At 37.6% G+C, this 24,359-nt stretch overlaps 1 protein-coding gene across 2 annotated transcripts in view; it reads right to left on the reverse strand.

Annotated features, from left to right (window-relative positions):
* Positions 1 to 1,132: 1,132 nt before the first annotated feature.
* Positions 1,133 to 24,359, reverse strand: part of hivep3b (HIVEP zinc finger 3b) — a 91,452-nt gene continuing 68,225 nt past the window's right edge. For both annotated transcript variants that reach the window (XM_073846735.1, XM_073846736.1), the window contains exons 2-7: positions 15,129 to 19,722; positions 14,868 to 15,013; positions 10,373 to 10,548; positions 10,141 to 10,242; positions 4,520 to 5,130; positions 1,133 to 2,801 (exon numbers count right to left, since the gene is read on the reverse strand). In XM_073846735.1, the coding sequence (XP_073702836.1) occupies positions 2,085 to 2,801; positions 4,520 to 5,130; positions 10,141 to 10,242; positions 10,373 to 10,548; positions 14,868 to 15,013; positions 15,129 to 19,301 (5,925 nt within the window). In that variant the 5' untranslated portion in view covers positions 19,302 to 19,722 and the 3' untranslated portion in view covers positions 1,133 to 2,084. The remainder of the gene's footprint in view (positions 2,802 to 4,519; positions 5,131 to 10,140; positions 10,243 to 10,372; positions 10,549 to 14,867; positions 15,014 to 15,128; positions 19,723 to 24,359) is intronic.

Consider the following 24,359-nt stretch of genomic DNA (forward strand, 5'->3'; position numbering starts at 1 on the left):
AAATCAAGAATTATGCAAAAAAACGTTTTTTGTTTTTTTTTTTTATGAAAAAAAATAAAAAAATTAAATAATAATAATATATATATATATATATATATATATATATATATATATATATATATATATGTATGTATGTAAGACTGTAATATACACACCTGCATAGCTTTGTGTTTATATCTTCCAGTGTTAAGACTTCCAAGTAAAACAGAGACTGAAAATATAATACATTGTTGTGGAGTGTATCACTAAATGGGATAGGTTAATGTTTACTTTAGACTGTATTCAAGAGAAAGTGATAACGATAAGGCAAATAAAGATATAAAAGGTATGGCACCAGGGTTGAACCACATTAAAATTTTAATCACTTGACCCATTTAACCCATAGATTTCAACTGATTAATTATTGTACTACTTACATTTTTGGCTAATGGTGTGAGAATCACAATTACACAAAGACGTCCTGGTGGGATCTTATAGACTCTAACTGAGCTCAATTTCATTTCTTATTGAATGAAATGAGACTGAAACAGACTGTGGAACATCGTCTCTAGTAGTAGTATAAGCAGCTGATTAAAAGTAATAATCTAATATAAAATGCTCTGCATAAAATTAGTCATAAATGATCAAATATTTGACATGATGTCTTTTGATTGACTGTATGGTATGCCAGTAGCACATCTTGTACCTGAATCCTTTCAGATAAAGAATTTGATGAAATGATAAAGTGGCTTCAAGGTCTGTGCAACATTCTCCACAGCAAACATCCATCACACGCAGCTGCAAAACTAAACATGGATAAAACTAAAAAAAAAAATTACATCACTGAATAATGAACTAAAAAAAGAGACATTTAAGAAATAGCCTTGGAAAACTGCCTTTAGGAAGTGAACAGATGATCTGCCACGTCTCAGACTCTGCGGAATTCTTGCTGAAGCCCAGATATTTGACTCTACGATGCTATCTTTTTCTCCCAGAAACTATAAAACCTGGCTCGAACGAATGCCTCCCACACAGCTCAAACAAGTCCAACTGCTCAGGTCCCTGAGAGCTAGAAAATGAGAATGAAAGAGGCATGAATGAACAGAGTGCACCATCTGCTGGTCGCAAAACACTGGACACCATTGTAAGCAGGTTTAGTAATTCCTGGTGTACCTTTATTGGTTCAGAAATGCAAAATGTCTGTGACAAATTTGGAGGGCATTTGATCCATCCAGAACCTCGGCTATTGACCGACTTCACTGAAAGCCTGTCCAGTTTCTTCATTTCAAGTCTTGAGGTCATAACTAAAAAAACCTAACTATTAACAAAAAAAGTGTAAAGAATAATAAAAATGACAATAGAAATCCCTTTGAAAACCAAAGTAAACAAAACATAGGCATTTTCATATTTTCACATGGCAATAAATATGGACCATAGACTTTCTATCTGTACAGAGACAATTTATCTAATCATTTAGTCACTTGTATTATAAAAAATATGACTTCAGTGCAATTTCCCTGCAAGGCTCTCCGCCAAAACCTTTGTTTGTCGTCTATTCAACAGCGACGCCTGTCTGGTTTACTCTAACGTATAAAGAAAATCCTCCCGCGTCTTCAAATACCAGCTCATTTGAAACACAAAAAGAAATCTATATTCATAAAAAGAATTCACAGCCTTTCATCTTTGACACTTCAAGCAGTAAATCTGGACAGAAAAAGGCACACATCACTAGAATTTGCGCAATACTGGACAAGAGACGAAATATTGGAATTACTCTCGATTTAAGTTTTCATCTTGGTCATTTAGAAATGTATTCTCATACCCATACAAGTTTGTTTTTTTACATATACATATTCAAATAGATATATTAAGATTGCAATGTCAATAAAGATACAGGAGGGACAGACGTAATCAATTTACAGAAATATTTTTTTTCCCGAGAAAAAAAAAGTGCATCATATTACAATCTTGAATATTGCAGAACAAACATTTACCAAGTTACCAATAGTATTGAAAATTTTGTATATAAAAAATAAGCGCATTACAAAACAAAACAATAGTAGTATTAGCAGTAGAAAGCATTTCACCATTGTGCACAGAGGCTTTTAAGTGCTATCTGTATCACCTTCCTGGCTCTGAAGAGCACTGCCAGATCCTGAACATCCTTCTGAAAAAGAGCCACGTCCCCTGAGTGGCGCCGCTACGGGCTTTTCCGTCTCACGCAGCTGTCTGCTTTCTCCTTCATCGCTGTCTGCCGCTGCTTTCCTGGATGTTTCGGGACTGAAGGTGCGAGTCTTTGTGGCGGAGCTCGAGTCGCCATATTGCTTTCTGACCTTTGCAGTCCGTTGCTCCCCTGAAGAGGGGAACGAGAGCTTGGGTAACGTCGAGCTTGTACTGGGACAAGACAGATCAGACCGGCTGGCTCCATCATCTTGGCTTTTTGTCCTGTTGTCCGCCGGAGTTCTTTGTGGACTGGTTTCCGGAAGCGAGATCCATGGATAATCCCTCCTGGTGAGGGAAAAAGGGGAGTCCTCTTTGGGAGAGGTGGGCGAAGGGGTGGAGGATGACTGTCGTTCCAGTTTGGGGCGTGAACGGGGTCTGAGCTGCACCATTTGGATGCCCCCAATTGGAATCATGTGATAGGGCATGCGGGCTTGATCTTGGGAATGTAAAGGAAGGTGGCTAAACATGCGGTCCACTGGCCGTGGCGCCACAGGAGTGGGAGGGAAAGACTCGCTTGGAGAGAAGCGTTGGGATGGGGAAAGCAGGCAGGGATCTGGGGGCATACGCTCCTGTAGAGGTGGATGAGTACCAGGCTTGTCCTGTAGGGGGAGACATGGCATTGTAATCAAACTTGTGCATTCATTTGTTTCACAGAGTCTTCAGTTTTTACACTGCTTTACTCATTTTCTCTTTTGGCGAGCAGTTTGATATTTATTTTAGTTGACAAGAATGTGCAAAATTTTCAACATTTAAAACAAAAAAAAAGTCACACTGAGTAAATGAATGTGAAAGGATAATACAGAGTTTGGAATTCCTCAGTTTTGATTTTCATTGTCTGTTTCAGTGCATCGTAATGGAAAGAATGCATTTACAACTTAATTTACACGTTGACTGGGATGCACTAGATCAATGGATTATCCTCATTGTCCGTGCATTGTTAATATCTTTAATTTTTTTTGTAATATTTTGAGTTTAAAATATTTTCTGATTATTATCAAAATGTAAATTTTGTTCACAAAATCAAAAGAAGAATTGTCAACATTTTGTTGATGAACACAGCTCAGTATTCAACTGCAGTATTTAAGCTATATATATATATATATATATATATACATATATATATATATATATATATATAAAAAATATAAAAATCCTACATTAGCTTACTGGAAAAAAAACTAAATTCAAGTAAAAATAAAGTAAAAATAAGTAAATTAATGAATAAATAATAATAAAAATCCCACACAGTCTCACTGGAAAAATGATCTTTACCTAAATTACCTAAAAAAAAAAAAAAAAAAAAAAAGTAAAACTAAATAAATAATTAAATAAATAGATCAATAAATAATAATAACAAAAATCCCACATAGGCTCACAGGAAAATTGTCTCTACATTAAATCTAGTCAAAAGTATAAAGAAAAAAAATAAGTACATAAATAAATAACAATAATACAAATCCCACATAGGCTCACTGGAAAAAAAATCCTCTACCTGAATTTTTGTTAAAACTATAAATAAACAAAATAATAATAATAAAAATCCCACATATGCTCACTGAAAAAAATGGCCTCTACCTAAATTCTTGTCAAAATTATAAAAAAAAATAAGCAAGTAAGTAAATAAATAAATACATAAAAATAATAATTATAAAAACAAAAATCCCACATAGGCTTACTGGAAAAATTGTCTCTACCTTAAATCTTGTCAAAAGTATAAAAAAAAATAAGTAAATAAATAAATAAAAATAAATAACAATAATAAAAATCCCACATAGGCTCACTGGAAAAATTTCCTCTACCTGAATTCTTGTCAAAACTATTAATAAATAAATAAACAAATAATAATAATAACAATAATAGAAAATAATAAAAAATAATAATAATGCCTCTACCTAAATTCTTGTCATAATTATTAAAATAAGTAAATTCTTGAATTCCTGTCAAAATTATAATAAATAAAAAAATAAAAAAGTACAAAGATTTACTACGGTTTTCTGCCAGAAATGAAAATTATGAATGAAAAATTAAACTTTTCACACAAATTATGCCCCCTAGGGGCAGATTATTTTCATTTGCACTGGTCATTATGGAAATTATTAATGTGCGCATTGTTAGTAAATCACACGCAGAAATATTCCCTTCCATCCCTGCATTCCCTTCCACAACTTTTATGAAATTGCGCTTTAACGCTAATTTGCCCTGTTTAGTAAATCTGGCCCATAATACCTATTGTAGAATTGTCATCACAGGCATAGTTTTCCAAAAAGCTTTATTTGATTATATTTCACAATTATTTAAATTGTGTAGCTTTACCCACCTTTTGACCCTTTGGAGCTGGTGTGCTAGGCTCCCAGTGGAGCCCTGCGGGTGAGCTGTGCGGCCGATGCTGGGGCTTCAGGGGCGTATGAGAGGAGAGAGCTCTTGCGCTTCTGTACCGCGCGGGGGATACAGGCCTCAGAGGTGAGAGAGGCCTGAGAGGAGACAGGGCTCTGATGGGTGACGGGCCCCTCTCTGGGGAAGGAGAGAGATGACGGCTAGGTGAGGACAAATCAAGCCTTGGAGACAGGCTTCTAAGGGGAGAGCCTTCACTGCTAGGGGAGAAGGTCCTCGGGGAAACCTCCCAGCCCTTGCGGGAGAACGACGCCCTCTTGCTGCCTGGAGACGCGGCTCGTATGCCAGGCCACGGTCTGTGGGGCGAGGAGTATTCCTCTTTTGCTGTAGGGTCAGAGGGCTCGGTCTGCGAGCCGTGGCCGCTTTCAGAGAGGTCACCTGTGGATTGACGTGTATCGGTGGAACAGGCTGAAGACGGTTCATCGTGGGAGGAGAAGTCCTCTTCCTCATCCTCATCATCTTCGTCAGAATCTTCAACATCTGAGAACTGGTGCCCCTCCTGTTCTTCAGACTCACACACTCGCCCCTCACTGCCCCCTGTTGAACAGAAATAGATGTGTTTAGAAATATAACAGGAGTCAACACACACAACAAACAGATACAACTTAAAAATTAAACAACGGGGAGACCGGGGTCAGTTGTCACACTTTTTAATATTACTAGGTGCAGACTCATTTTTGGAAGTCATTTTGGTAGCACAGTTTAAAATTCTGGGGATGATAAGAAGTCACTTACTTAGGCTGCAATTATTTGATCAAAAATAGAGTAAACAAATATTGTGAATTACAATTCAAAAGAACTGTTTTCTATTTTAAACTGTAATTTATTCCTGTGAATTTTCAGCAGCCATCACTCCAGTTTTTACCTGGAGCATTATTTTAGTATCAATGAGATGCTATCAGAACTTTTTATAAGATTTTTAATGTTTTTAAAGATGTATCTTCTGCTCACCAACCCTGAATTTATTTGATCCAAAGTAGAGCAAAAACAAGTACATTTTAAATATTTTTTTCTATTTGAATATTTTTAAAATGTAATTTATTCCTGTGATCAAATCTAAATTTTCAGCATCAAAACTCCAGTCTTAAGTGTTACATGATCCTTCAGAAATTATTCTAATATGCCTATTTGCTGTTTAAGAATTTTTTTTAATCATTATTATTATTATCATCAATATTTAAAACAGTTGAGTAAATTTTTTTCAGAATTTTTTGATAAAAAGAAAGATCCAAAGATCAGCATTTATCTAAAATAGCGTGGAGTCAGTATCATTTATTTTTTGAGAAATAAATTATAGAAATTAATACTTAATTTAGCAGGGATGCTTAATATTGATGATGAAGACATTTATAATGTTACAAAATAGTTCTATTTCAGATAAACGCTGTTCTGTTGAACTTTCTGTTCATCAAAGAAACTTGAAAAATATTTTACTCAACTGTTGTCAATATAATAATAATAATAAATGTTTTTTTGAACAGCAAATCAGAATATTAGAATGATTACTGAGGGATCTGGAGGCTGGAGTAATGATTTTAAATTACAGCAATAAATTACATTTTAAATAGTAAAAATAATTCACAATTTTACAGTTTTTGCTGCACTTTGGATCAAATAAATGTAGACTTGGTAAGCAGAAGAGATTTCTTTAGAAATAAATAAATACAAATCTTACTGTTCAAAAACTTTTGACTGGTATATATAATTAATATTTTATTAATTTAATATATTTTATAAATTTATATTTCAGTTTTAGTTATTTTAGTATATCAAGTTTTTTTTTTTTTTAATTTCAAGTAACAAAAATGTTTTTTATGGTTTACTTGTAGTTTCAGTTCCAGTTAAGATTTTTTTCTGGATTTTATGAACAGAAAATATATTTGTTTGTAACATCATAAACATCTTTACCATTGTGTTTGACAAAAAAGTAAAAGGTAAAAAAAAAATTATTAAATATTTTTTTTTTTTTGATGTTTGAAAGGCATGTGGAAGCTTGCCTCAACTTGACATGTATAAAAAATGTCCTTGTCCTGAAAACACAACTCACAACACAAACACAACTGGTCAAAATTCTTCATTATATAGTCGATATTTGTCTGAATGTATACTAAATGTGATGTTTAATTGTGTTCATTTGTTCGTTAAACAGCTACAGCAAAAAGCAAGAAAATACACACATGTATAATTTAGACTCAAAGCTCTTGTGACAACTAGCCCTGGTCTCCTCCCATAAACTCTCACTATTCCCCCAAGGAAAGCTATATATAACAAGCAAATGCAAAAAAAAGTGTTTTTGAGTTGTGCTTCATTCATCAGCTACATTTAAAATCTAGTGAATGGAGTGTGGCTGAATGAAATGTCCTTGTAGCTCTCAGATGCACTGAGAATGAGAAATGTCAAGAAAGAGACAAAGTAAGGGAGAGTGAGAGAGACAGACAGGGAGAAAGGCAATTTTCAGTTCTGGCTTTATATAAACACGCTAAACTGAAGGTCAGTCTTGCTTCTCTTTATGGCAAACTATTTTCATTGGCCTCTTTCAACTTTCAAGTCTGAAAGCAAACTGCAAGGTTGACATCGCTTTTGCACCAATGAAGCAAACAAGCTCAAAAATATCTAGATATGGTCGAATACGTTCTAGAATTAGTCTGTAGCCCAAAGGGTAAGCAATTTAAGATTTAGAAATGTATACTGCACTTTACCACAAGCTATCTACAGTTTTAATGTGTGAAGTATCAAACGAATGTACTGTAGCACAATAAACTATGCCTGAATGTCTATAGTAAGTCCTCACTTATTACTGAGAAACGTGAGATGGTTTAAATTATCAAACTGCAGTTACATGTCATCATTCTATGGAAGTCTGTTTCCACCACTGAATTAAAAAAAAAATTTATTGCGGGTTTTTATCTCACAATTCTGACTTTTTTCTTGCAATTGAGAGTGTACATCTCTACTTTTTTTTTCCGCAGAACTGCGTAATACAAACTCGCAATTCTGACTTTTTTTCTCACAATTGCGAGTTATAATGTCAGAATTGCAATTCTGAGAAATTAAGTCAGAATAGCAGGATAAAACCTCGCAATTCAGATTTTTTCCTCAGAATTTTGAGTTATTTTTTGTGAGGTATCAACTTAAAATTCTGATAACATATCAGTCTTTTTGCCCGCTCAGAATTTAACTCGAATTGCGAGAGTATCTCACAATTAAAAAAAAAAAAAAACACGAAATCCAACTTGCAAGAAAAAAAGTCAGAATTGAGAGTTTTTTTCTCGCAATTGCGCAATTTTATATCTCGCAAATCCAATTTTTTTCTTACAACTTCAATAAATATCTATTAAATAACTTTAATACAACTGTAATTGTGAGTTAAGTCAGAATTGCGAGATATAAACTTGCAATTGTAAGAACATATCAGTCTTTTTTCCCACTCAGAGCCTAAAAACTCACAATTGCGAGAGTATCTCTCACAATTCGGAGAAAAAAAGTCAGATATGCGACATTACTTACATTTGCGAAAAAAAGTCAGAATTGTTTTTATCCTGCTATTCTGACTTAATTTCTCAGAATTGGGAGTTTATATCTTACAATTCTGACTTTATCACTCACAATTGTGAGAAAAAAGTCAGAATTGCGAGTTTGTATTACGCAGTTCTGTGAAAAACAAGTAGAGATGTACATTTGTGAGTTATAAAGTTAGTATTGTGAGATATAAACTTGCAATTGTAAGAAAAATAAATGTAGAATTGAGAGATTTAAACTTGCAATTCTGAGAAAATAAGTCGCAAATGGGAGAAATATAGTCAGAATTGCAAGAGAAAAATGTGCAATTTTGAATTTTTTTTCGCAAATGTACAATTTGTTTTCGCATTTCAGACTTTTTTTTTCTGAATTGTGAGAGGTACTCTCGCAACTTTGAGTTATTAAGAATTATCATAATTATATCAGAATTATTAGTTTTTATCTCACAATTCTAACTTTTTTCTCACATTTGTGAGTTACAAAGCCAGTATTGTAAGATATAAACTTGCAATTGTAAGAAAAAAACTTTAAATTGAGAAAGAAAGTTGCAATTGGGTTTCTGACTTTTTTTTTTTCACAAACATACATTTTGTTCTTGCATTTCAGACTTTTTTTCTCAGAATTGTGAGAGATACTCTCGCAATTGTGAGTTATCAAGCTCTGAGCGGAAAAAAGACAAGTTAAGCAAAGACAAAGATAAGTTCTCAGAATTGCAAGTCTCACAATTCTGACTTAACTCACAATTCCGTGTTACAAAGTCAGAATTGTGAGTTTATATCTTGTAATTCTGACTCTTTTTCTCAAACTTTTGAGTTACAAAGTCAGTATTGCATGATATAAACTTGCAATTGTGAAAAAAAGTAGAATTGCTAGATTTGTAGTTGCAATTGTAAGAAAAAGTTGCAATTGCGAGAAATAAAGTCAGAATTGTGAGATAAAAACTTGCAATTCAGACTTTTTTTTCTTACTTTTCTTTTAAGACTTGTGAGATAATCTTGCAATTGCGAGTTATTAGGTTTTGAGCGGGCAAAAAGACTCATATGTTATCAGAATTTTTAGTTTATATCTCACAATTCTGACTTTTCTCAGAATAATATCTTGCAATTCTGACTTTATAACACGTAAATGTGAGTTATCTCACAATTCAAACTTTTTTTCACATTTTTGAGTTATAAAGTCAGTATTGCGTGATATAAACTTGCAATTGTGAGAAACAAATTGTAGAATTGCTAGGTTTATACTTGCAATTCTAAGAAAATGTCGCAACTGCGAGATATAAAGTCAGAATTGCAAGATTTTTTTCTTGAAAATGTAAGTTGGATTTCGCGTTTCTTACTTTTTTCTAAGAATTGTGAGAGTTACTCTCGCAATTGTGAGTTATTAAGCTCTGAGTGGGAAAAAAAGACTGATATTTTTCTTAGAATTGCAAGTTTATACCTCACAATTCTGACTTAACTCACAATTACGTGTTATAAAGTCAGAATTGCAAGATATAATTCTGAGAAAAGTCAGAATTGTGAGTTTTTATCTCACAATTCAGACTTTTTTTCTCACATTTAAGTATTGCTATATAAACTTGCAATTGTGAAAAAAAACTTAGAATTGAGAGATTTAAACTTGCAATTCTGAGAAAGAAAGTCGCAGTTGGGAGAAATATAGTCAAAATTGCTCGCAAATGTACGTTTTGTTCTTGCATTTCAGACTTTTTCCCAGAATTGTGAGAGATACTGAGTGGGAAAAAAGACTGATATGTTATCAGAATTTCAAGTTTCTATCTCACAATTTTGACTTAACTCACAATTACTTGTTATAAAGACAGAAAAGCAAGATATAAACCATTTTAAGATATATATCTTGCCATTCTGACTTTATAACTCGCAAATGCTTGTTTATGTCACCCAATTCATAGAAAAAATAGTCAGAATTACGAATTACCTGTATTTTTTATTCAATGGTGGAAACGGGTTTCTATATCATTCACACTCCTAATGTCCATCAAACCACAACAACTCTATTTGGCAACCCTACCTGCTTCCTCAGACTCCAGCTCATCCACAGATGACTCAGACACACCCATCTCCAGGCATTTCTTACCATGGGCCTTTGACTTCATGTGTTTGGTAAGGTTCCCTTTGAGAAAAACGTATTCTCAATGACACAGGATACAAAAATGACACCAATATGTGATAAGAGAGACAAACACAGAGGAACAGCGATGTAACAGGATGGGATGAGTTTGAAAACAGAGATATATGCCTACCTTTGGTTTTAAAGGCGAAGTTGCAGTGCTTACAGACGTAAGGACGGACGTCCGTATGAGTGCGAATGTGCTTTTTTAGCATGCTGGGCTTCTTGCAGCGAATCCCACATTCCCCACACACATATTTTCCTCTCCCCCGACCCCGAACATATACATAGTCCTCATTTGACTTATACCTGCCCATGAGAGAGAGAGATACACAAGACAGACAGATAGATAGGTTCAATAAAAATAATAGATTCATTAAGATGAATAATATAAAGATAGAGTCTTCACTTTGGCAGGATACTGATATGAATTTTCCAAAACATTGAATCCCTCATTAGAAGAGGCCTGGACTGCCACTATGTATTTTCAGCACTTGTCAGTTCACTGACGGTCTCAAGAAACCACACTTTGGCTCAAACTAGGTGTTTTTGCTGGCAAGACAATTCCAGTTGTGGACAGAGAGATAAAACTGGCAACATATAAAAATCTATTAACTCCATATCATGCGTCTACCAAAGATCTCTTAGATAATACAAGTTTACCCAATAAACAATGTATTGTACAAGAGATATAGTTGTATTTCTTTACATTCTTATATATTCTAAAACAATCAGGAATTTAAAAGTAAATTTGGCTAGAAACGCTCAATGATGCTTCAAAAGGAAACATGATGCATTAAGAGCCAGGGGTGTAAACTTTTGAACAGAATGAAGATGTGTACATTTTTCTTATTTTGCCTAAATATTATATTTTTTCATTTAGTACTGCCCTTCAGAAGCAACAGAAGATACTTGCATGTTTCCCAGAAGACAACAGAAGTTCAATTTACCCTGATCTTCAAATTTCAAAAGTTTTCACCCCCCGGCTCTTAACGCTTCATGTTTCCTTCTGAAGCATCAGTGAGCGTTTAAACCTGTAATAGTTGCATATGAGTCCCTCAGTGTGAAAAGATGGATCTCAAAATCATACAGTCATTGTTGGAAAGGGATCAAATACACAAAAATGCTGAAAAACCAAAGAATTTAGGGACCTGAAATTTTTTTCTGAAGAACAGCAGGCAGTGTAACTGTTCAGAACAAACAAGGGAGTCATGAACAACTATCACTAAACAAACAAAAAAAATTTGATCATTCAGGTAACAACACAGTATTACGAATCAAGTGTATGTAAACTTTTGAACAGGGTTATTTTTATAAATTTAACTATTATTTATGGACTATATGTAAACGTCTTTTATGTGAAGTATCTTATTCAGGTAAGTACTAAATAAAAAAATAACATGCAGTTTGTATGATGCCTATTATTTTGCTAAAATAATTAACATTTTGCAGATTTTGCAAGGTGTATGTAAACTTTTGACTTACTAACTATTTATTTGGTATGAGCAGCCATGTAATAAAATAAACCACCTTAGGATGAAATAAGAGAGTCAAAATGGTCTTAACCTACTTGGGATTAACAAAACATACTTGATACATATTATAGCAACAAATATAAATAATTTTAAATAATACTTAATATAAATAACAATATTTTATATAAATATATAATTTATTGTCATTACTTTTAATAATAATGATATAATGTTTGCTGTTCTGAAGATGGATATGACAATTTTTGTTACAGACTTATGAGGAAATGCTGCGAGTCCCACAGTCGGAGAGAATATATTAATGTATAATTGCATTATTGACTCCTAGAGTATGAATCCTCATCTGCTTTATATGGCAGTTATGATAGCAGCAGGATGGGATGTGTTTTTGTAGACAGCATATGTATTTTGAAAGCTGTCTGTAAGCTTTCATGAAAAGTGTAAAAATGGATGGGGTGGAGAGAAAATGACTTGCTAAACATCTGTTTCTAGGTAAAGAAAAAATCTAGTACACTCCATTTTGTACGACCCAGCTTTCATTCAGGACACTGCAAATGCAATCAGAGGGATGACATTAAAGTCTTTTAATATACAAACACACCAGTCGGCTATTTTTAGAAAGGTGTCTTTGTAAGGGTCCGGTGACTAGACTACAGAAAAACTGGCACCTTTGTCCTTCAGTAAGATCGTGTTCTACTTGTGAGGAAGAAAGCAAACAACAAATACAGTTACGCGAGGTGCAAAGACAAAAGGGTGCTGATGGATGTCATGAGTTTTGGAGACAAAATGGAGTGTGTGTGTGTGTGTGTGAGACAGAGAGCGCAGAGACTGATGTGATTAGGGAGTGCGTGGGTGTGCAAGGCGGAAGAACCGTATGAGCGAAATAAAGGCAGCGAGAGAGACAAAGGAAGCAGGGATAAAAATGCAGGCTGTGGTGAGTTGTTGCCGCAGTTTAAGCACTCAACCACATTGAGAGCCCCGCATAAGCAGATGAATGCAGGAGACCCAGCTAATGAATCCAAAGCTTTTGATGTTTACAGGTCAGCTTTCCTATCTCTGCTTTTATTATCCATTCATCCATCAATCTGCTGCCCTTTCATTTTTACACTTAAAATTATATTCAAATCATCTACTACAAACTAGGGCTGCACGATTATGAATCATTGTTTCCCTTCACATGTACTCATGACTATTAATGATGTATAGTATTTTGATTATCTTATCTCAATGAATTAAACAAACAACGATTGTTCCTTAAAAAAACGAACAAATGATTATCTCACTACGAAGTTGTGTGGAGATGAAATTTCAGTAGTTATTTTATTTATTCAAGGTGATTTTTCATCTTGATGTTTTTACTTGTGCCAACTATATCTGCATAGCACAGTTAACAACACTAATGAGCAGCAGACTTCAAAAATAAATCTGCCAAGCTACTAAGTTCTCAGCACTCGCTGAGACTCCATCCAAATTCGTACCTTTGAGCAAGGCGTGAATTCTGCAGACAACTAAACAAGGCAGGATAAATGAAGTCCCTAATGGTTCGTAGTCTCACCTGTACTACCATGTCTTTGTCACTCACACAGCAAATAAACAAAAAACCTCAAGCTGAGCAACTGTGCTATAATTGGCACTTACAAAAATGCACTTCCATGGCGGGAAGATAATGAATAAATTGCACTGTTAGTACTCCTTATCATGACTTTAAAATATATACTGTAGGAAAAGAAAAATAATACTAGCGGAAAATATTGTATATATTGTATTGTAGCTTGTAGTGTAGCTAACTATTTACGCTTGACTGTATCTATAAAAGGATAGTTTGCCCAAAATTGAAAATTCAGTCATTAATTACTCACCCTCAAGTCGTTCCAAATCTGTAAAACCTTTGTTCATCTTCAGAACACAAATGCATAGGCAGCAACACAACTACCATGTTCAAGGCCCAAAAAGGTAGTAAGGACATCTGTAGTTCAAACTTAATTTTATGAAGCTATGAGGATACTTTTTGTGCGCAAATAAAACAAAAATGACAAATTTGGTCAACAATTTCTTCTCTTCCGTATATTTGTTTTCTTTGCACACAAAAGTTATTACTGGTAGTGGTAGTTGTGTTGCTGTCTATAGAGGGCCAAAAAGCTTTCGGATTTTATAAAAAAAAATATCTTAAAGGAGAAGTTCACTTCCAGAACAGAAATGTACAGATAATTTACTCACCCCCTTGTCATCCAAGATGTTCATGTCTTTCTTTCTTCAGTCGTAAATAAATATTATTGAGAAAAAACATTTCAGGATTTCTCTTCATATAGTGGACTTCTATGGTGCCCGTGAGTTTGAACTTCCAAAGTGCAGTTTAAATGCAGCTTCAATGAGCTCTAAACGGTCCCAGCCAAGGAAGAAAGGCCTTATCTAGTGAAACAATTGGTTGTTTTCTAAAAAAATGACAATTTATATACTTTTTAACCTCAAATGCTAGTCTTGTCTAGCTCTGCGTGTACTCTGTGTATTACAGTTCAAGACAGTTAGGGCATGTTGAAAAACTCCCATCTCATTTTCTTCCTCCAACTTTAAAATCATCCTACATCACTGTTTTACCTTTACCTTTAACTAGGAGAAAATGAGATGGGAGTTTTTTTTTACCTACCTTAGCTGTCTTGAACTGGAATACACAGAGTACACGCAGAGCTAGACAAGATGACCATTTGAGGTTAAAAAGTATATAAATTGTCAATTCTTTTTAGAAAATAACCCATCTTTTTTTCTAGATAAGACACTTCTTCCTCTGCTGGGATTGTTTAGAGCCCTTTAAAGCTGCATTTAAACTGCATTTTGGAAGTTCAAACACACAGGCACCATAGAAGTCCTCTTTATGGAGAGAATTCCTGATGTTTTCCTCAAAATACATAATTTTGACGACTGAAGAAAGAAAGACATGAACATCTTGGATGACAAGGGGGTGAGTAAATTATCTGTACAATTTTGTTCTGGATGTGAACTTCTCCTTTAATGATGAGCAAAGGTCTTACAGCTTGTAACGACATGAGGGTGAGTAATTAATGAAAGAATTTAAATTTTGGTTAACTATTCCTCTAACTTGATAAGCTACAGTTTCAAAAACAACAAGAATTTACTCACCCGCCCTCGAAAATGCATATACGTGCTGTCTCACTTTGTGTCGAGGTAGCGGGCACGTCGTCTGCACTCTTCTTCTCTTTATCTCCTCTTTCAGTTGGTGGTTCCTCTTTTACTTTGACGGGTGTGTTGGGTGGAGAGGCACGTACCTACACTCCAGACAGACAGGTTAATTCACCAACACTGTAGCAAATCTATACACAACAACGACAACAGCAGGCTCAATGATAATGTGTTGAAATGAAAAATTACAGTGATGTTTACCTCTGACGCACTGGTCGTCTTGTTGTCCGTAGGAACCAGCTTGTCAGTGGTTGGTGGTGGAGCTGTAGCCATAGTGTATGTCTCGGCACTATGTTTCTGTTTGGAGCGCAGCAGGGACAGTAATATTTTGGTGGACAAGCCTGGTATATTAGGGTTATGCATGCTAACACTCCATGAGGAATAGACGGAAGTTGAATCTCTATGTGTAGAGGGGTTGGGCTTTGTGTAATTCAGGTAGCACCAGCTGACGGATGTAGTGGTATGCAAACTGGGGTATGAGGGCTCCACAGTTCTCTCTGGACTTGTTACTCTTGGAGCATACCAATGTCCTGTCTCTTTCCAGCCCTCCTCCTTTAAGGTTTCAGATTTGTGTTGGGTTAAGTCCTGCTTGCTCAATCTTTCAGTTTCTGTTACTTCTCTTGAATCTTTGGCCCTCCCCACTGTCTCCACTGTTAGACTCTGCTTAAGTTTTCCCTGACTCACCTCCAGAGGTTTGTCACATTTGTTATCGTCATCTTTCTTGTCACCCTCTTCTTTCTCCTCCTCCTCCTCTTCTTTCACCCGTTTTTGGTGCCGCTGGGCCTCTAAACTGAGTTCTAGACTACCTGCAGGTGACAGCATTCGCTTACTTCCTCCAGCACCGAGCTGCCCATAGCTGTCATCAGATGAAGCACCTGCTCCATGTTCGAGAGGAAGCGGCAAGGGAATATAGCTCTTGGAGCTAGGTGAGGGCAGCCTAAGGTAAGATCTCTGAAGCTTGTCTTCCTCCAGCTTTCCCATGATTACCATAGCTGTGCAGCAGACTGGATGTTGCGTTGTGGCTAAAATTTGTGAGATGGTTGTATACATGGCACTGGCATAGGTAGGAATGTGAGTCTGTAAGCGCACAGGCACTACAAGAGACACCACTGGCATAAGCTGTTGAAGGCAAGGAGCAATCACGGGATGGGGGCTGTGGCGGACGACTAGCTGATGTTGTGAATGACCGGGAGTATGCAAGGAGGAAGGTGATGACCTAGACTCACTGTAAAGTGGTCCTGAGGGGACTTGAATAGCCAGACCACCTGGCATTGGAAAGCAAACAGCCTGAGCAACATCACTCGACTGTAGCGGGAATAAAGTGGAGAGTGGCTGAAGGGGTAATCCCAGGCGTTCTACATATTCTATGGGTCTTGGATGTGGTGGAGGTGGCTCACTGTGAAGGAAGGCTTGCTGAAACATCCGAGTAGAAACGACTGCTGTAGTGACTGGAAGAAATCTAGAGAGCTGACTTGGGGAACAAAAATCAGGGCATGCTTGTTGTAGGGGGTAAACTGCTGGTGGGAGGGAAAGAGGGGACTGAAACAGTTGCAAGCTCTTTCCTATATGCTCAGAGCTAAGCCCAGAGGTCCTGCCTCCCGTTCTGTGCTCTGTGATTGTGAATGGAGGATGACCTGGGTAGGACTGACAAAGAGCTGAGATGCCAGGTTTAGTACATGGCTCCTCCTGGTCAGGTTCACCAAGGGTTCCGTGCTTCACCAGGAGACATTTCCTCCTCTCCTTCCAAGTAGCAGAAGTGCGTTCTTGAGAGAGGGAGCCATAGTCAAATGACTTGCTTCTTGTTTCCTCTACATGTGCAGGGTGTGGAGGACTTGCAGGTGCCTGTTCAGAGGTTGAGCGGCGCATCTCTCTGTGAGAATGATGGTACTGATGGAGACTTGATGGAACAGTCAGCATGTGAGACCCTTGGGAGCTCCAGGTACCACTTTGCATCTCAGAATCTTGTCTTCCTGATTCCTCAAAGGACGCAGATCGACTGGAGGCATGGGAAACATTGCTCTCTTGGCCTGGGCTGTGTGGCAGGGATACGGACTCAAAGCTAGATTCTCCTGATGATTGAGCTGCCTCAGCCAAACGGAGACGCTTCTTCTTTGGCGGTAGCTTCTCTGCAGGGAGCTGAGCCAGACTTTGGCTACGCTGAGGCCACTGGAATTCCTCCACCTTCTCGGACTCTTTAGAGGTGTATGTGTTCGCCGGATGGGAGACCATCTCGGTATCTGGCTCCTCTGTAACCAGAATTTCTGGCACTTGAATGTTGGGTTGACGAATTAACCGGGATGTGGAGGTTGGTTTTGGATCCTGTGATGGCTCGTGTTCTGGCTCTGCATCCTGGTTTGCCATTGAGATGCTTTCCTGTTTTTCAAAGGATCTGGTATGCTGGATAACAGATATTTCCTTCCAGGGTCCCCTCCTTTCAACCTCACTTTGTGAAAGGCCACGAGGTGTGCCCTGATTATCAGTACTGCCTAGAGGCTGGGTGCTGAAAGACACTGCTGTTGGACCTGGACTGGGGGGGTCTTCCTCAAGACTTTCTTCTTTTTTTTTCCTCTTGCGCACAGCCATGGCCATTGCTTTGAACTTGTAGCTCATAATCTGTGGCTGATTATCAATAAAAGAACTGCCTTCTTCACCTTCTGGACCATGTGGAAATTTACTCACACACGCTAGTCTGTGCGCAGTGTAAGAGTCCTGCTTCTTTAAGCGAGTCCCACAAATTTCACACTCATAAAGGTGTAATTCCCTGTCTTGCTTCTTTCCTGATTCTATTTCTTTCAAACTAGAAGAAGGACCTGCATCCTCGATAATGAGGTCCACTCCAACTGGCACCTCAATAGCGGGTTGGCGTCGTAACATTCGCTGATGTGGCCCAATCCTCATTTCAGCTGCTATGGCCTGCTGATCATCAAAAGAATGACTTAAACGAAAGCAGTGTGAAGCTGTATCAGAAGTATCACGAGAAGATGGCACTGATTGGCTCCTGTAAAGAAGAGCGCTGGAGCTCTGACCAGCCAGTGTTTCTGTTTCAGCCAAGTATGAGCCATGTATTTCACTTGCAAATCCACCAGGAATAAGCTGAACAGCAGAGCCACAAGCATCTGCTTTTGGTTCAAAAACACAGGATTCTTTGGGCGAAGAGAACTTTACAGACTCAATGCTACTTCTTCTAGAGAGTGAGGAACGTCTTGGTTTGACACTATCAATTTCACTTGTATCTACCACAGCTTCATTTATAGTAATTAGCTTAGTTATATGCTCAATGACTTGTGTCTTAGGAACAGTGAAAGGGATTGATTTTTCCTGTTGACCTGAAGGTGATGATAATTGCAGTTGCTGATGTGAAATTCTTTGCTGTTGTCCTAGGCGTCCATACTTTCCTAGAATGATCTCAGCATATGTTTTAGCACTGGCATTTGGTGGGCTCACTTGAGAGAGCTCAGCACTCCCAGAACTGGAAAAATAGCCAGATTCCGTGCTCCCCTTACTGCCAGGACCCAGTGAGGATCGGGTTTCATCTGAAGATGCTCTGGGAGCTCGCTTCCTCTCGCTCAGCCTCATTGCTAACCTTTGCTTGACTGCCTGTGAATCCTCAGTTTGGGGACCCTCCTCTATAAATGACAATTCCACTTTACTACTTTTTTTCAGAGTTGGCCTGCCTTGTGAGGTAGATGGTTGGTGTTGCCCCGTCTCATCCTCAGAACCTGTACTCTCTCCTTCCGTACCCTCCTCTGGCTCATCTCCCAAGGCTCCACCTTCCGGCCCAATGAAACTGGTCTCTTCACGACTTGAGGCCATGCCTGCTTTTATTCGATGTGCATGGGATTTGCGGTGCTTGTACAGGTTGCTTTTGGTCTTAAAGGAGAAGCCGCAAGGGACACATGGATAAGGTCTCTCTCCAGTGTGAGATCGGATGTGTTTTTGGAGGACGCTAGGCTTTGCACAAGGACGGCCGCAGTATGTGCACACATATTTCCCTGGTTTTTGGGGTTTACGTTCTCGTCTACATGGGGTGCCTTCCTGTACTTCCACACTGGGCAGAGATTGAGTTTGCTTAACGTTATGAGTTTGGGGAGAGGGATCTCCCAGGGCAGAACAGCTGCCTCTTGAAGGACCAGGTACTTCTGAAAGCTGCCAAGATGACACACCCGCCTGTGACTGTTGCTGCTGTTTCTGCCTTTGGAGCATTTCAAAGCGTTTTGGCTGCCTGTGTTGAAGGCGGCCATGTGATCCATGGACAGATTGCGAGGTAGCTTGTTGCTGTAACTGAGGCAGCTGTGCTGCTAACAAAGACTCTGATGGCTGCTGTTGCCCACCAGACCGCTTCCCATCGGCCGACTGCTTTTCCTCCGCCTCCATACGATGTGGGGAGGAGGCCTCAAGGACGCAATAGGAATGCTTCTTTGAGCACCAATCTGATAAACATCATTGCATCAATACTCTTCCGATAGGAAAAAGTCTTTACGCTCGCTTTAGGGGGCTAATTGTATTATGCCATAATTAATGTAAGATACTGGATGATGGCATAATTAAACAGTGTCAGTATGCAGCCGCCATATATGTGAGTGCTGGTTGTGTGCTAAATGTCGCCTCTCCTGTTCACAAATAGCCTTGGTGAAATTCATCTTTGTGTTCCTTTTGGGCTGATGCCTGGCAATGGGGCTTGACAAAGAATGTCTCGAGATGCTTTTGAGGCACTTTCTCTGCTGACATTGAATAATTCTTTAAGACCTATTTGTCTCCCATCTTCAGCTTATCACATGTTAGATCTTCACTGGCCCTGCAGAGACACAGAAACATAAAAGAAGAGGTTAGTGTTGGGTAAGCTATTCAAAAATGTAGCAAGCCAAGGTACCAACTACTGCTTAGCTAATTTTAAATGGATTTAAATCAGTCAATTTAAAACAGATTAATGTGAAAATCATATATTCCCATTCCTAATTCTAAATGCTATAAAAGAACACCAGACGGATAGTTCTTTCAAATATCCTAATGGACGATGAGACATGCTACTTATTTGCTTTATTTAATTGAACTGTAGTATTTCTCTTTTAAATTTCCAAGTTGTTCCTTGCACACACAAGTTGAGACTGGACATTCAACATCTGTGACAAGATGTCATCCTTTCAGCAACAACAAAAATAAAAGAAGAAGGAACATATCTTAGAAGCTTATTTTGTCCACGTACATCATACAAAATACTACGACAAGCTAGTAGTGCTAGGGGCCATATCTTTAGGGAATTTCCAAGACTATTACACAAAATGAAAACTATGGGTAAAACTTATTCCTTAAAAGAGCAATGATGTTTATCTGCCAGAGGTAATTCAATCAGAGACCACATTTTAGGCTGTATTTTGAGATGGACAATAAATCCACAAACCACAAATAGTTTATTTCTAAACATTTTGTAGTTTCTCAAATCTCTAAGAAAAGACTTGTCAGGAAAAAATGGTCATTAATTACTGTGAATAAATTTAGGGTTCCAGGTTTCTGATTAAACTGGAAAAAATATTCTTCCTAATTAGTATTTCAGTCTTGTTCTCCAGTAAACAACTCGATAGTTTTTTTTTTCAGGGAAAATATCTAGTATTAACTTTAGCCCATAATTAAAGCCTAAATCTAACAATGTCCTTAATTCAATATATATTCTCTGTAAACAAATCTGACAAAAACTTTTTGCCTCAAGCAAATTTATATTAGGCAAAATTCTACTGGAAACCAACAAAAATAGATGTGTGCAATTGTTTACTGTTTCAGTGAGATGCCTTACACATTTTCCATGTTCACAAAAACTACAGCATCTTATTTTTCATTACTTGGTGTTCACTGAGGGAAAAGCAGTGAGCAGAAAAAAACTGCTTTCCTCTTGAAATAACTTGACAGATTCTTGACTGAGTTTGCTTTCTCAAACAGCTGCTCCTGGCTGAGTGATGCACAACAATTTAATGAGCGTTCTCAGAGCAGAGGTAGGCTTTGGTTACACAGTGTTTTTATCAACAGCAAGCAATTATTGAAGATATAACAATACTAAGACCTTCACCATTATTGATGAAATAGGTATATATTTGACTGCAAAATGACTGAACCACAAATTTATAATGAATGCTCCTGATTTGCACAGGGTTATTACTGTGAAAGGGGCATACAGTTTATTATAAAATTACACTGCTTGATTGTTGTAATATCTATCTAGATTTATACAAACAGATGTAAACTAAAACGGCAGAGAGAGACAAATGTAGACAGAAGACTTTGTTGTAACCACTCCATAATGGATGTCTGTTCATACGTCAAAGATAAGTGCGAGACAGCTTAATGACCTCTGACATGGTATTGATGTGGCTCTTAAACAGGGCGATTAATAGGGTTTCGGATGGGGAGAGCACTATTTGAATTATTCATAGCTGTCTATGTGCAACGCACTGGACTGGGAGACCCTTTATTACGACATTTTCAAGCAGACATATTCCATCTCTGTGTTCACAGCGCAGCAGACCAAAAAAAATAAAAAATTCCGACTTTTCATGTCTTCATAATTCATATAACTGGAAAAATTGATTAGTTTACTAATGATTCATATCACCTTTATAGAAAACTAGAATTGCCCACAAAGGCAACTATCTGCATTGAAAAGTGACCTGAAGTCAACAAGTCTTGATTTCCGACTCCATTTAAATTCTATCAAGCAATAAGTGTTCATTTAATATTTGCTTGTTTATGTCTAAATCTCATTTGAATTATAATGATGATGCTGAAATTGCCCAACAGAGACAGAGAGCATGAGGCTTTGACATAAAGAAAGTGAAAGAGAAGGGTTTGGACTGTGCCTAGGCAACAGACAAACAAATAATGCTGGACTATGAATACTGGAGATCTAAAGAAAAACACTACTGTTTGTCAGCCTTTCTGTAACAGACTCATGTAACATCAACAACAGCAAAAAACAATGCCGGGTAGAGGTCAAATGAAGGATGAACTGAAGACACAACAAAAATGTGACAAAGGATGATGCAAGATACTCTCTACTTATTCTCTTGTTCTCTCTCTCAAACATATGGAGGTAGAGGAAGTACTGAACAGCTGGGACCTTCTCAAACTGACATACAGACCCTGCTTCACTAACACTTCACAACACCATCCTACTTCCTATTTTGTAATTTGCATGCATGCTAAAGGTAAAAGAGAAGAAGAAGAAGTTTAAAATAGAACAAAATATAAAAAATATATAAAATGTTAAAACCACCCTATGATTTACTCACCATCAAGGCATTCTAGATGTATATGACTTTCTCCTTTCAGGTGAATATAATCAAAGTTATATTAAAAAATGCCCTGGCTCTTCCAAAGCTTTATAATAGCAGGGGTGTTGATATTATGTCTAATAAAGTGGATCTATCCATCATAAAAAGTACATGCCTCCACGGGTTAAAAAGGCTTTTTGTAGTGAATTGATGCATTTGTGTAATAAAAAAATGCATATTTACAACTTTATATACCATAATCTCTAGTCCGTGATGGACAGATAGTTAACGGCTGGTCTATGTACATCACACAGGACATCCAGACGCTCACCTATCTTTCATCAACCCCAAATATGGCTTATCATCTGAAATACTGTAAGTAGTAACTTTACATGGCCACTCAATCTAATGTTAACATAGAAAAATTCAGGTGTCTGTGCGAAGTGTGGAAGCTAAATTGTAGCGTGCTTACTGCATAACAGATGTACGCACCGGTGCGGTCATTTGCTCTTAAAATATTCTGTCATTCTTGGTCATACAGATGAGAGTAATACATCTTTTGAATCGGTTAATCTACGTTTATTTGTGTGCACTCACAATAACAATAAAAATTGTGCTTTTGTAAAATAATAAAAGCAAACAGGATGCGCTTTCTGCCATCTCAGCCTGTGAACTTGAGTGCGTCAAGAAAAAAGAAAAAACGAAACTGTGTATACTTGCCATACAGACTTGAAAAATGTATCTATAAAGAGCAAAATATCTACTCTAAGGGGCCGTTCACATGTAGCGTCTTTTGCGCGCTCAAATTCATTATTTTAAATGTAGACGCGCGGCTTGCGCGCGCATAATGGAAGCGACGCGGTCGCGACGCGCATGCGGTGCGACGCGCTCGTTTTTTCCAGGCGCGTCCGCACCGCATCGAGATAAAAACATCTCAACTTTTCAGAATGCAGCAAGCGCACCGCAGCTTGGAGCTAGAGCGCAGCTGATGGTTGCTTAGAAACGGCAGATGCTTCCGGAGCGCAAGCGCCCGAGCGCTTTGTTGACAAGGAAGAAAGCGGCGCGCCTAGCGTTTTCCATGCGTTTTAGGCGCGACATGTGAACGGCCCCTAAAGGTGCCATAGAATGGAAAACTGTATTTACCTTGGCATAGTTGAATAATACCAGTTCTGTACACGGACATGACATACCATGAGTCTCAAACACCTTCGTTTCCTCATTCTTATATAAATCTGGTGTTTGCAAAAGACAACTGAAAAATAGGCTGATCCTAACATAACACGACTATTACGTAATAGTCTCAATCATTAATAGTCACACCCCCAAACATTTGCATAGCCGAATCATCAGAAGTTCTGCAGGTAGGCTATTGTGAGAAAAAAAAAAAAAAAAACGTGGACAATAACGAAAATGTCAGATCACAGGAATAAATGTTATGTTCCAGGTTGTGCAGGAGATGTTAAGTGCAGAGATGGGTTGGTGTCTGTGAGTTGGTATGGAAAACAAGGCGTTCTAAAAAAAATAAGGTGAGCCACTGAAGGGACACGGTTAGCTTCTTTCTAGTAGTAGCCTGTTACATTGCAGTACATGAAATTTAACTTACCACATAAACAGAGAAAGGAAAGATGACTGCGCGGACAATGGCGAATGATTTACAGGTCCTGAGCATCACTAACAAGTAGAGCTGCACAATTAATCGTTAAAAGATTGCGATCTCGATTCGACCCCCCTCACGATCTTAATCCAGCATTTATACGATTCAGCCAATTATATTTTATTTATATTTTACAAAAGTTTTTCTAGCCTAATTACTGCACAGACTGCTGTGAGCTGATCCAGTGACAGGTTCGCCGTTCTCTCCAACATTACATAACCATTTAAACTTCATCTTCAGCGCACATTCTGTCAGATGCAATTCATGGCGCCTCTGTCTCAATGTACTGTACAACGTGGCATACATTCACATCAGATGATAACTCGGCGGCAGAGTTCCACTCACACAGGAGCATAATTTCCACTGGGGACACGCTTTTCAAAATCCCGTTGGTGTCCACCCACTTTCTAATGGTTTTGTTAAAGTAATCTCTTGTATTGTAGAATGCACGCTCAGCCCCGTCAAGAGTCTCGCTTGATCGTTAAAACGAAACCAAAAGTAAAAGCCGCACACGCATTC

The sequence above is a fragment of the Garra rufa genome, chromosome 9, assembly GCF_049309525.1.
Source record: "Garra rufa chromosome 9, GarRuf1.0, whole genome shotgun sequence".
Classification (NCBI taxonomy): Eukaryota; Metazoa; Chordata; class Actinopteri; order Cypriniformes; family Cyprinidae; genus Garra; species Garra rufa.